At 49.0% G+C, this 11973-nt stretch overlaps 5 protein-coding genes across 5 annotated transcripts; all 5 read left to right on the top strand.

The window, feature by feature from the left end:
- Positions 1-1284: 1284 nt before the first annotated feature.
- On the top strand, positions 1285-3360 carry TEOVI_000249800 (uncharacterized protein; the record flags this gene model as incomplete). Its single annotated transcript, XM_067225567.1, has 1 exon — positions 1285-3360. One exon carries the CDS (start codon positions 1285-1287, stop codon positions 3358-3360), a length of 2076 nt encoding a protein of 691 aa, XP_067081668.1.
- A 637-nt stretch (positions 3361-3997) lies between these two features.
- TEOVI_000249900 (uncharacterized protein) lies at positions 3998-6841 on the top strand (the record flags this gene model as incomplete). Its single annotated transcript, XM_067225568.1, has 1 exon — positions 3998-6841. One exon carries the CDS (start codon positions 3998-4000, stop codon positions 6839-6841), a length of 2844 nt encoding a protein of 947 aa, XP_067081669.1.
- A 398-nt stretch (positions 6842-7239) lies between these two features.
- On the top strand, positions 7240-9057 carry TEOVI_000250000 (uncharacterized protein; the record flags this gene model as incomplete). The annotated part of the gene is made up of 1 exon (XM_067225569.1): positions 7240-9057. One exon carries the CDS (start codon positions 7240-7242, stop codon positions 9055-9057), a length of 1818 nt encoding a protein of 605 aa, XP_067081670.1.
- A 352-nt stretch (positions 9058-9409) lies between these two features.
- TEOVI_000250100 (uncharacterized protein) lies at positions 9410-10159 on the top strand (the record flags this gene model as incomplete). Its single annotated transcript, XM_067225570.1, has 1 exon — positions 9410-10159. One exon carries the CDS (start codon positions 9410-9412, stop codon positions 10157-10159), a length of 750 nt encoding a protein of 249 aa, XP_067081671.1.
- A 256-nt stretch (positions 10160-10415) lies between these two features.
- Positions 10416-11681, top strand: TEOVI_000250200 (uncharacterized protein; the record flags this gene model as incomplete). Its single annotated transcript, XM_067225571.1, has 1 exon — positions 10416-11681. One exon carries the CDS (start codon positions 10416-10418, stop codon positions 11679-11681), a length of 1266 nt encoding a protein of 421 aa, XP_067081672.1.
- Between the last annotated feature and the right edge of the window lie 292 nt (positions 11682-11973).

Consider the following 11973-nt stretch of genomic DNA (forward strand, 5'->3'; position numbering starts at 1 on the left):
CTTTCTTCTCCCTTTCCCTTCGTGTTGTTTACTGTAACCTGTTGCCACTCCTTCACGCACTTGAGTTTAGATAGTACCTGTGGTTATTGTCCAACAACTCCATTCTTACGAGCAGCATTCACTGCAGGCCCCCGGGGTACTTTTCTTTCTGATTTCGACCCGGATTTCCCTTTAATGTTTAATGTTTGGAAGTTGGCCAATTTATTATTATTATTTTTTTTACATTGTTGCTATCATCCTCAGCTTCCGTGGTGCATTCCATCTCCTCCCTATTGCTTCCCCTTCCCGCCCATGAGAACCCTTTCTTTTTTTTCTTTTTAAGAAAATGATTCTCATCACAGTCCCTTATTAAACATATTTATCATCTCGTGTTCGGGCACTTCCCGCCAACCTCGTTTTCTGGGAATGCTGAAATGTGGTGGAAAGGGGAAGTTTGTGGTTTGTGGGAGATTTAAAAAAAAGGGAGTGGAGTAAAGCAGTAGAGAAATATTAAACACTCATATAAAGAGGAAAGAAAGCAGCAGAAATATTCAATGGGATTACAGTCAACAATTTGCTATGTCAAGGTGGAGTTGAAGAGAGAGAGAGAAAGGGAAAGAAAGGTGTGTGTGCGGTAGAGAGAGAGAGAGAGAGAAAAAAGGGGGTTGTAAGAACGCACAACAGAGGAGAAAAACAAAAAATACTTTTCAAGAATGCCGCATGTTTTAGCGAGGGGATTGCGTAGAAAATCATCAAAAATGTATACTGAGAAGGATGTATGTTTACATAAAAGAAAAAAGGGTTGTAAATAAATGACCATTGACCAAACCAATCACGGAAAGGCAAAATAGAGGACAGAGGAAGTCAAAGTGTGAGGTGATAGAAGGTATTATTGCAAGAAAGTAGAGGTGAGACGTTTATGTCATGCTTCTTTTTTTATTTTTCTTGTATGCCCTCTTTTTTTCTCTTTTTGATCACTCGTTTGTTTAAGTTGTGTAGTTGCTGCCCATTCATGGGGTTACTGCTACGCATCTCCTCCCTCTTAGTTCTGTTTTTCCTATTGCCATACATTATCATTCACTTTTTTTTTTCGTTGCTATACTTAATTTTTACGGTTAGCTGAGAACACAGATTGAATTCGTCGTGAACCCACGCGAGCGTCTGCTGTGTACCTATTCGTCGGTGCTGAAGAGGCGACGAGACCTTCACGTTCGAAAAAGAAAAAAAAAGTAGCGAACTGAGCACAAGGCTGGAGAATATAAAATCAGCAGGAAGAAATTACCATCCAGAGTAAAAGAAGCATCTATGCGCTCCAATGGCGCAGTTCATATTTCTAATGACACCTTCGCGGCCAGTACACGAGATCATACCAATGGCGTGTTTCTTGTGACGAGTAAAATAGTTGAGGGACGTGTTTGTCACAGGCCACTGGAACGGCACGTTTGCTTTGGCCACTGCGGCGACAGAGAAGAAGGAAAACAAAAAGACAGTCAATATTCTTTCCATGCCTCCTCCGATGGAAGCCGCGTCGTGTCTATTAGCGCGAACGGTTCAAAACACTATTGTATTGGCGTAGAGGATGGGCGTGTTTGTGAGTTCACCGTGCAACATCCTGTAGTAAGTGTTGGTTGGCATCCAGTCAGCAAGTCGTTGCTACTGCTGTTGCTTTCCGGGGGCAAACTTCTTTTATTAGACACGGACAAGGTGACACTCGGTGTGGGATTCCAAGGGGACGAATGCGTGTGTCTGCATTCTCTTGTGGCGACCTGCAGGCAAGGCAGTGGTAAGAGGGATAGCCAAGAAACAGCAAAAGCGGGGACACTCGTGAAGGCGCCTTTTAACTTAAATAGATGTGGTTTGTCAACGCCCGATCCCACAAGTGAAGGAACAGTAAGTAAGAAATTACATGGAACGATAGAGGGGATGAGGTCTGGCTTAGGAGGGCAAGTCCAGGAGGTGGTAACAAAGAACAGAAGGGGAAAAAAAGGAATAATAAAGAGAGGGGAAAGTGCGAACGAAAGATATGCGTTAGCGCAGATTGATGCCGCACAGTCCCCGCGCGTTGATGGTTGTAGTGACATAGTCGGCATGTGTATCATTCCTCCTTCACGCAGCCTCCCTGTAATGTTGGTGTTGCTCTGTCGCAACGGTGATGTCTTCTCCGTGAAGCTCAACAAAGACGGGATGCCAGCTTCACTGTCAAAAGAATATGACGGTAGTGTGGGAGCTGCGTTCGGTGAGGCACAGGACATGCAGATGGATTCTGTCTTACGCCCGTGTGTTCACTATTTGGTTCGTGGTGATTCTTCGTCATGTGGCCTCGCTGGAGTCCCCCTGGCGGTAGGCACCTCTCTGTTAGACGAAGACGTTGGACTACGCATTATATATGTCATGTACAGCAGCGGAACGTTAGGCGGTTATCTCTTTGACGAACCCGACGTCCTCTGTCGTGATCCCATGCGGCAGCAGGCGGACGTGTCGGTCGTCCTGGGAGCTGCAGTCCCTTGTGATCACAGATTATTACATGACCATGTTAACGCGTGTCGTCTCGTTAGCATACATAGTTGCGGTAATGCAACCCTTATTAGGTACGGAGATGAGGTGTACTTGTGTGTGTGGCCCGTGTGGTCGCGTGCTGCCGCGGGTTGGGTGTATAGAACTGAAAACACGGAAGGTTTCCAACGGTTACCGACCATTGCCCGTGATGCTAAAGTGCCGGAGCCTGTTGCCCTTCGCGTGCCCTATAGTACCCACGGTGCGAATATTGCGGTTGGTGTGAACGACATTCTCATCTTCCCTGAGATGACAGAAACGGCAGCCATGTGTGATTTTGAGAAAAAAGTAACGATTGTTAAAATATTGAGTCTTGTTCTTATCGCGATATATGCACGAAGTGAGAAGTTTGTGTTGGCACCCGACTCCACTGAGGATGCTGTTGACGAGGGAAACGACAACGAGGTTGATGGGAGCAGAAGTAAGGGCGGCAATGTGGTGCAGACCAGCCTCGAGGAGCTACTTGGGCTGATACCTACCTTATGTCGACAATGGCTGTGTGGATATCCCCGTGAGGTCGTCGATAGCAGCACCGCCGCGGTGGTGAAGGGGGTTCACAACATGCACATGAGGTTCCGCGAGCGGCAAACGAAACAGCTGGAACGGGAACAGCGGCTTTGGAAGCGGGTTGAGGCTCTCCAACAGAAGCGTGACGAAGTTGCCGATGCAGTCGCGGAGTCCACTGACACGCTTTGCGACGCCATAGTTCACCGCGGCGGGGTAAGTGAGCTCTACGCTGCGAATAAGAGAATGGGGAAAATTCATGAAATATTGAGTACTCTCAACTCGGAGGTGGAGCGGCGGCGAAAGGAAAAGAGTAAGGTGTGAGCAGAATGGCGAAAAGTCCCCGATGCCGTTTTTACAAAACTAAGTGGGGTACGCTTCCCTCCAGTGAACACCATTAAGAGGGGGTTGGTCAGACCGGGGGAAAATAAGAAATAAGGTTTTGAGGTAAGATGGGCAGTCTTCCACGTGGCAGGCATATGCACAGGTACCGTGGACCGGCAGCGATGTTGCAAAATATGTACAAACATATATACGCAATAAGTGCTCGCACAAGGGTCGAAGGTGCGTAAACAAAAGAGCTATTAAAAAAAAAACATGCGTAGCTGGTTGTGCTTTAGGTGCCAAGCAGTGTTGTTGAATTTTGTCGTCGATGCTCCAATTTCTCTTCCTTCCCTCCCTCCCCTCTTTCTGGGGTATTCGACCTTCTGTGAGGGAAATGGAAGAAATGTTAACTGTGTTACTACCCCATTCCTCCTGCTTTTCGATATTTTCCCCCTGAACTGTTCCGCTCCCTTTGGTTTTTTGTCCTTTTCCTTTTAATCAAAGGTCTCGCCTTCAGTTCTCCTGTTGGTGTGGCGAGACTAAGCGCCAGCCCAATTTTTCCGTGTTGAGTTGTAAAAGCACATAGACGCACACAAGCATATATACATATATTAGTAAAAGCAAAAAAAAGACAACCATGATAGAAGTAGTGAAATCAACCACAAACGCCGATCGCAGCGTAGATAACCAAAAGGAAGTGATGTCAGTAGATGGTGCAAGTGAGGTAGAAAGAGAACGTGTTTCTCAACTACTCGAGGAAAACATGCGATTACGGGCGAAGCAATCACAACTGCAGGACCAACTAGCGGACTTAAAACGACAGCTAATTTCTGAGAGGAGTGAGCGTCAGGGGTTGGATGTTGAGCTTGACGACGTTAAGAAAAGCCTGCGACTCACGAGGGACCAACTCGACCAACACAAGCGGGAGAAGAGCGAGCTCTCCTTGAAGTTGTGCACCATGACAGCAGAGAGGGATGAACTTGAGGAAAAGTTAAGCGAGGCGTGGAGTAACGTAGCAAATCTTCAAGAATCAGCGAATGCAAAGGAGGCAATCAATAAATCGTTGCAGGACACCATCCATCGCGAAAGAAGGGAACAAGACGCACAAAAGGTGCTGATGCAGGCGATGGTTTCGCAATTGTCAACTTTGGAGCAGCAAGTAATTACAGGCGCCTGCGCAGAGGAACAACAGCGCCAAACAAGTGATGAAGTGTGGCGTGCCACCGAAGAGGAAGTCTTTCGCTTCTCCAGTATACTTGAGGAGTTGGCGGACAGTCTGACTTTTTCAGGTAGCTTCGGTCCCTCCGTGGATCGTTGTCGCGAGCTCCTGCAGTTACAACCACGTCCGGCTAATGGGGAGAGTATGGCTGCTGCGGACATTGTGTGTGACCAGGACGGGCTCAACATTTCTCATGGGGACGAGCCGAGCCAAAGGGTGAATGGCCGCCTGTTTGCCCCCGCTTACTATGCGCTGCGTTATCTGCATCAGAAGTTACAAGAACAGAGAAACGAATTCTTCGCCTCACAACAAGAGCAACGCGTGCTTGAGGCCCACGTTTCCTCGCTGAAGGAAGAAATTAATCAAGTGAGTAGGGATGGAGACGGAGTGAGGGAGCGGCTAATGAAAAGTGAAGCGCAGCGTGCTCGGGCGGAGGCACTGTTGCAAGACTCGCGCCAGACGCGTGACGAAGAGGTCGCCCAGGCCTTAGAAACGCGGCGACGTCTAGCTAAACTTCTAAAATGCATGGATGATTGGTTTATGATTGAACATTGTATCTCTGACAGCTTACAGGAAGTGATACAGTTGCGTCAGGCAGTTGAGGAGAATAGGCGATTGCACGAGCAGTACGTGATGCGCAAAGAAGAGGAAATGGATTGCTTGATTGAAACTCACCAACGGGAAATGGACGAGCAAAGAGGACAGCTTGAACAAATCCGGCGTGAATGCGAACGACATAAGCGTGCAGCTGCATCCACTACCCCCAGTATGTTTGTCCCCTCCCCAATTCCCCTCTCCACGGGTTCTACAGGTGATGATTCCACCGTGATGGAGCTGGTGCGTGAGCGTGATGCTCTGAAGGTAAAATACGATGATCTTCAGCGTTATGTTGAGACGGAGTTAGAGCCACTCATGGCAGAGCAAGACAAAGCAATGCAAAGAGAAAAACAACGTGTGGAGGAACTTTGTCGCCTGAGTGCGGAGATGAAACTAGAAATGAAGCTTTTCCGGGGTGTGTGTAAGGTGTGCAGTCGTAATACAGACGGTGAAGCCGAGGAAAAGGTTATGTCCACATTTGAGGCCCTCGTGCTGACCCTCCGTGTGCTTTCGGGTGCACGAAAGGACGAGCAAGAGATGATGCAGCAACGCAAGGCTCTATTGCAGTATATATCAGAATATGAGAGGAGATTTGGAACGCTTAATAGTATCACTGAATCCACTCGACTGCGTCCACTTCGCTACTTTCGTAGGGCTGTTGTTGCAGTGATAGCCGTGAACCGACTGGCTGCAACCTACAGAACGAGTTGGCAACATTCGTGCGGTAACAGTTTGAATATCCCCCTTGGTGACACTATTGTTCCCGTCACTGTGAGGTCAACAGGTCCACAGCGTCCCATGCGAATCCGACTACCCCGCGAGACACGCTGCATCGCGCATGGTGGCCTAATGCACATTCCTCTTCAAAATGTGATCAACACTGCAAGCGAAGAGGAAGTCACACAGCGCTTGGAATCCGAGTGTCAGGCCATATTTGTGACGGAACAGGAGTTGTGGCAAGTCATGCGCCCTCCTCATGTACCCCGCACTCTTGTAGGTGAGGTCGCTCTGCAGAGTTACAAACTACGGAGTTTAGTGGACTCCCTAATGTTGTTTATAACGGTTCCCACTGCACCGCAGCTGGTCCCGGATCCAATTCCTCTTTTGTGGCAAGGCCTCGAAAGGGGACTTAGCGCACTGCGAGCGACACCACGTGAATGTCCACCGTTGAAAGAGGAACAGCGACGGCTTTTTCACACGCCGCAACTTTCCGTTCGCAGAGGTGATGATAAATCACCACATTCTTGCAGTTGGTTGAACGATGATGCGGTCACACCAAATCAAATGACGTTTTCTTCGGAGGAGTGGCTATACGGCGGTAACCGTGACGGGCACGCACAGGCGAACATAGCAACGGTACCTGTCCTCTCTCCTTCGTACATTCTCGGGAACGGTGGTTTAGGGGGAGCACTCAGTGGAAACGGCCCTAGCGCTTATCCGGTTCCACAGATTAATGATGAGTGTACACATGACGATGAAACATTGGAGGACGCCGTACGGCAGTCGCTGATGCGGGACGTATACGAATGCAACGGGTTACGGGAGGACCAATTAGGAGAGGGTTTTGCTGCGCATATACTGAACGTCATTCAGGCACTCGATCAGCGGGTGATGGGCGCTTTAGAACGCCGATCAAAGATTGGTGAGCGCCGGCCATACCGCTGACTGAGTGGTGCGGGGGGGAAGGGGGAGAACTGCCAATTGATCATCAACCAGTGGAGCAAAAACCGACGCGTTTGATCTCCCAGACGTTTTGTAACTGCTGTCAGATACGTACGTTACGGGCTTACGGTGATCCACATTTGTTGGAATGACTTTTTTGAATTCATAACTTTACTTCCTATTCTTTCTGTGTAAAGTCCCTAATCCATTTTTTTCTTTAGCCGACGCCCTTTAATGTCAATGCTGTGTGCCGGTTCGACCCTCATTGCGTAAGGGTGTTCTTATTTCCTTCTTTTCTGCACGATAGTATCGCTTCATTTTCATTTCTCTTTCCTTTTTTAAAAAAAAGAGGGAAAATAATACAATTATTTGGGTTGCTTCTCTACATGATTTAGTGTCGAATGCGGGGAATATCAGCTCTGTACTACGTGGCCTGTGAACGCGAAGGATGTTTGGCCAACTCACTCTTCGTTCATTTTTGCATAAACCTCGATTCCTCTGATGATTGCCCAAAAAATATCGACCTCTGTTCGAACTATTTAGGTGACGCGGGTTGTGCTGCAATCATTAGGACGGTAGCCGTTATGGCCTGGGTTCATCGCGTGGAAATGCGGGGTTGTGGGGCTGGTGAGAAAGCGACACGAGCGCTTGTGGAAGTTGTAGCTGACCATCCGAACCTCCGCTGCGTTGACTTTCGGGGTGAGAACAGCACAGTGTTTGCCGTATCGGGAAGATTGCTACTTCGCTTGCTGGCTCGCTTAAAAAGGCTTGTGGTGCTCGTAAACTATGACGATTTTCCTCCAACGATGGCTAATAGACTTCGGGCATACAATGAATGTCACGACCAGCTGCAAAGAGAGGAAGAAGAACATGAGAAGGCGGTCCAAATGGGTATAGCCAACTCGTATGAGTCCCTCCGAGAAGAAGAAAGAATACGCAATCTTCTTTACATTCCTACACTAGATAGCGATGGTAACCAACTTTACAGCGAAGGAAGTGACATTTTACACCTTGTCGACGGCCTCAATACGCATATGGAAGACTACTTGGAGGCGTATGCCTATGTTGGACGGGCGGCCGCGCAACTGGCGATTGACCTCGGGCCAACGATTCTACCGTGCATCCGTGCAACGGCTCCCGCAGCGCCGGTGTGCTTGTCAGCACCCAGCAGACTTGTGTACCCTGTAGGTGTTGCATCGTCACTACGGGCAATCGATGCCCTTTTTACTGGATTGCGCGCCAACCCATTCCTTCGTCAGGAACTAGAAGAGGCCCGCGGATCAATACTTGGCATGTACATCACCAAATTGCAAGAGCTGCGTGGCGAGTACGAGTCATTGGTAGCGAAGCGAATGGGGCCATTTCCCTCCTACAAGGAGTGGAAGTTGGAAAAAGAGATGCGACCACTTTACAACAGGATTGTAGCTGGTATCACACAAGGCTCCATGTTGGATTTGCCGTCAATGAAACATATCGAGGAGCGACTTCGAGAACTCCGTCAGTTGGTTTTAGACAGTCTTCTCGAGGGACGGGAGCGAGCGCTTCAAGTCCCGCTCTTGCAGTTGCGTTACTTCGCTTATAACCACTCAACGGAAACTAAGGCGTGGACTGTAGATTACATCAAAGGCACGCGGGCGTACATGCACCAAAAGCAGAAGGAAAAAGAACCAAAGTTGCGTATTCGTGTGGATGACGATGACGACGAGAATGAACAACGGGGGAAGGAGGACTCCGGTGTGGAGTCGGACGAGGAGCAGTATGACAATGAAGTGGTGAAACGACTAGGCAGTGGGTCTCCAAAGCACACTCGGTTGTGCCTGAAGGCCTTGCGTGAACTTCGTGAAATGATTTCAGATCCGTACATACAAGCGCGGTATGCAGTGACAAAGGCTCTTAGCGACCTACTTCCGCCAGAGTTTAAGTTCTTTTTGTGTGATTTGGTACTTCGGAGAGCTGCTCTTCTCTACACCCCACGGATATTTGTGCTGGATGGGGACGACAGGCGATCTTCGTGGCATGTACAGGGTGTCTGGAACATGGGGAATGAATCCGATGATCCCTATGATATTGTGGGCATATTCCAACGGGTACTCGGAAGGAGAGAATTTTCTGAAGTATTGTGTGCCTTTGAGGAGTGGTATCGCTTGCATCAAGTGGAGCGATATGACATCACGTATGTCAGCCGCCAGGAATTGCTCGCCGTCATGACGGATGCGTAGTCTGCCTGCACACCGTTGTCGCTTAATCTCTTACGTCACTTTTGTCCTGAGTTTTTAATGTGACACTCTGTCTCGCGTATGTATACCATTTCCCGTTAGATCGGCGTAGCACGTGCAGGCAGTCACCCTTGCTGGTGGAAGAGACGGGAAAAGGCAAGAAAGGGGAGCACTGGCCTTTTAAAAAACTACTACAGCACTACACCGCAATGTCCCGATGCTGTTTCGTCTCTGTTTCGGGGTCTAACCCCCCCCCCTCCCATTCTTATTGTAATTACTATTACTTCCTATCACTTTTTTTCTTACTTTAATCTCTTACTGGTTGGTTTGGTAACCATGGTGGACGTAGACGCATATGAGCGGAAAACATCTTTTGCATCGTGAGCCATTGGGCACACCGCATCGAGGAATTGCTCTGGCACACAACTCGAATCCAGTTGTGTTTCTAGAAATACAGTTTCCAAAAAGTGAGAAGGTTACGGTAGCCGGCGTACAGCAGCAATCGCAACCCGTCCGCTTACTATTTGAGCTTTTCTTCGACTTAGCGCCCACACTGGCAACCAACATGTATGGACTCTGCATCGGGAGCTGCACTCGGTTAGTAAATCACCGTGTGCAAGCAGCGGGTTACAAGGACACCGTGCTGCACGATGCCTTCGTTGGTCAGTATGTTGTTGGGGGTGATGTGATGGGTGCGGCTGGAAGTGGTTTCTTTTCCGCACTCGGAGAACGGCAGGGCCCGCTGCAAGTGCCTCAAAATGAACTTGAGTCCCTTAGCAAGATGGCTCCGGAACGCTGTCGGCAGCAGCTTGGTATATACTTGCAGTATTGGAATCATACGCAGCAGCCGGAAGGGGGAGCCCCCAGTACGGCGAAAGTTGCGTCTACTTTTCGTATTGATACCGTGGCGCGTGGTGCAGCGGCCAAAATGTCGGATGATGGTGTTCTTATCGGCCGCCTGGTCGCTCGCGATGCCGAGCAGCGTGCAGTGGCTGAGCGACAGCTTGCCGAGTTAGCTCGATCTGTGTATCATGCACGGCGCGTCGGCTCACCGCAGGAGCAGTCGCAACTTTTCCCGGTTATCACTCTGTGCGGAGAGATGTGAGGTTGCGTATGGACATGCCACATTACACTTTGTGCATGTGTACAGTTTGTGCATATTTGTTGTGATTCTCTTATTTTTCGCTTCTGTTCCTTTCTGTGCTGCTTTTTCTTCCGCCGTATCTTCCGCTGTCCACCCAACTGTTCTCTGTATTATTATTATTTTTTTTGTGGGGGCACTCCCTCTTATCTGTACGTGATGACCAGGACAACTCCACTGGTGGCGAGCTTAGGTGGAGAGGTGCCATTTGTCGGGATTCATGGAAGACGCGGTAGAGGCGCACCGCACTGAGTTGGTGGTGGCCCTCTGCGGTTCCGAAAAGAAACACCGACAGTCGTTTGAAAAAATCCGACGGTACGCTGAAGGCATAAGAAACGAAAGTGGTAAGAATGGTACACCTACCTTTGGCGGTGGACGCACCTTTGTCTTTGTTGATATGAAGTACGATGCCCACAACCGCGAGATGATCACCGACGATGATGATATGAAAGTGGATGTAGTTCTTCACAAGTTGAGTACGCTGCCGCCAGAGGCCTTCGGTGCGCTTTTGAAGTGGTGTGAGGCAACATCAGCAAAGCGACGACAGAAACGGTTACCACCCGTTGTTGTAATCGACCCTCCTAACGCGGCGCGAGTCGTTATGAAGCGTTCCACATTGGCCAAAGCTCTTGAGGGTCGACCGGTACCATCACTTTTCCTGACACCCCGTTCGTGGTTTTGTTCTTGTGGTGGTGGAGCGCTGGAACCACTTGGGTGGCGGGACACTGATTCCACCGTGACCCCCGATACCACAGAGGGCAGCTGTGAGTGGTGGATCACCAAAACAGATCTTAGCACAGGTCCATCCTACACTCATCGCATGGTCGTATGGCAGGGACCAGTTCCAACAAATGGCATACCCCAAGCAGTGATGAAACTCCTGCCCTCTGAGTCGCAAACGTACATTGTCCAGAAGTTTTTCTTGAGTGCCCTTCCCTTTGTTCTGAAGGTGTACTGTGTGAGAGAATACGTGGCCATTCGAGCGGTTTCAGCCTTTTCATTGTTACGTGCTTTGCTGGACGGCTATTCTTCCATAAACAGCAACCGTGAAGGTTTTCAACCTGTCTGTATCGATTCCCAAAAGATATTTGCAAATAAGGATGTGTGGGATCAGCAAAACCCACAGTTAGCGCAGCATTGGCAGCGTTATCTTATTGAGGGCGGGGAAGCCCACACCCAGTGCAAGGCGATTGCTGCTCAACTGTCGCAGACGTTGCAACTGTCGCTTTTCGGTTTTGATTTACTATTGTTACCTAAGGATTTACCTTCCGGTAATCAGCCTATACTTGAGAGCCCCATAACTGCGGAAGCAGTGGGGGCGCTGCTGTTTGAAGAAAAAGGTGTCGGTTCCCCTACAATTCTTCTACGCACTGCGGTGCCGATGGTTGTAGATGTTAATTACTTCCCGGGTTATGCTGGGATGTCCGAAGTGGAACGCCGTATAACGGAAATGATCGAGTCAAGTGTTGTTTCAAAAGATTGCTAAGGCGGTGTGGGTGGTAGCAGAATCATCTCAGTTCTTTGGACTGTTATGTCACTGTACTTGATGCGGTAAAGGTCCGTGCACGGAGAAACACTGGGGGAAGATGGAGTGTGTTTGCGTGCGTGTTGCTTCCTCCTCACTTGAAATTTGATACAATGGTTGCACGACCGTAATACACGTGCGACAGGTTTACTGCTTGTATAACCACCCAACATCACGATCTTTGAGTGTGTGAACAGTGCGACAGTTATTTCCGTGTGACATAACAATACCACTGCGGCATTTTTTTTTTTTT

Source organism: Trypanosoma equiperdum, assembly GCF_001457755.1.
Source record: "Trypanosoma equiperdum strain OVI genome assembly, contig: ctg_561, whole genome shotgun sequence".
NCBI classification, from domain to species: domain Eukaryota; phylum Euglenozoa; class Kinetoplastea; order Trypanosomatida; family Trypanosomatidae; genus Trypanosoma; species Trypanosoma equiperdum.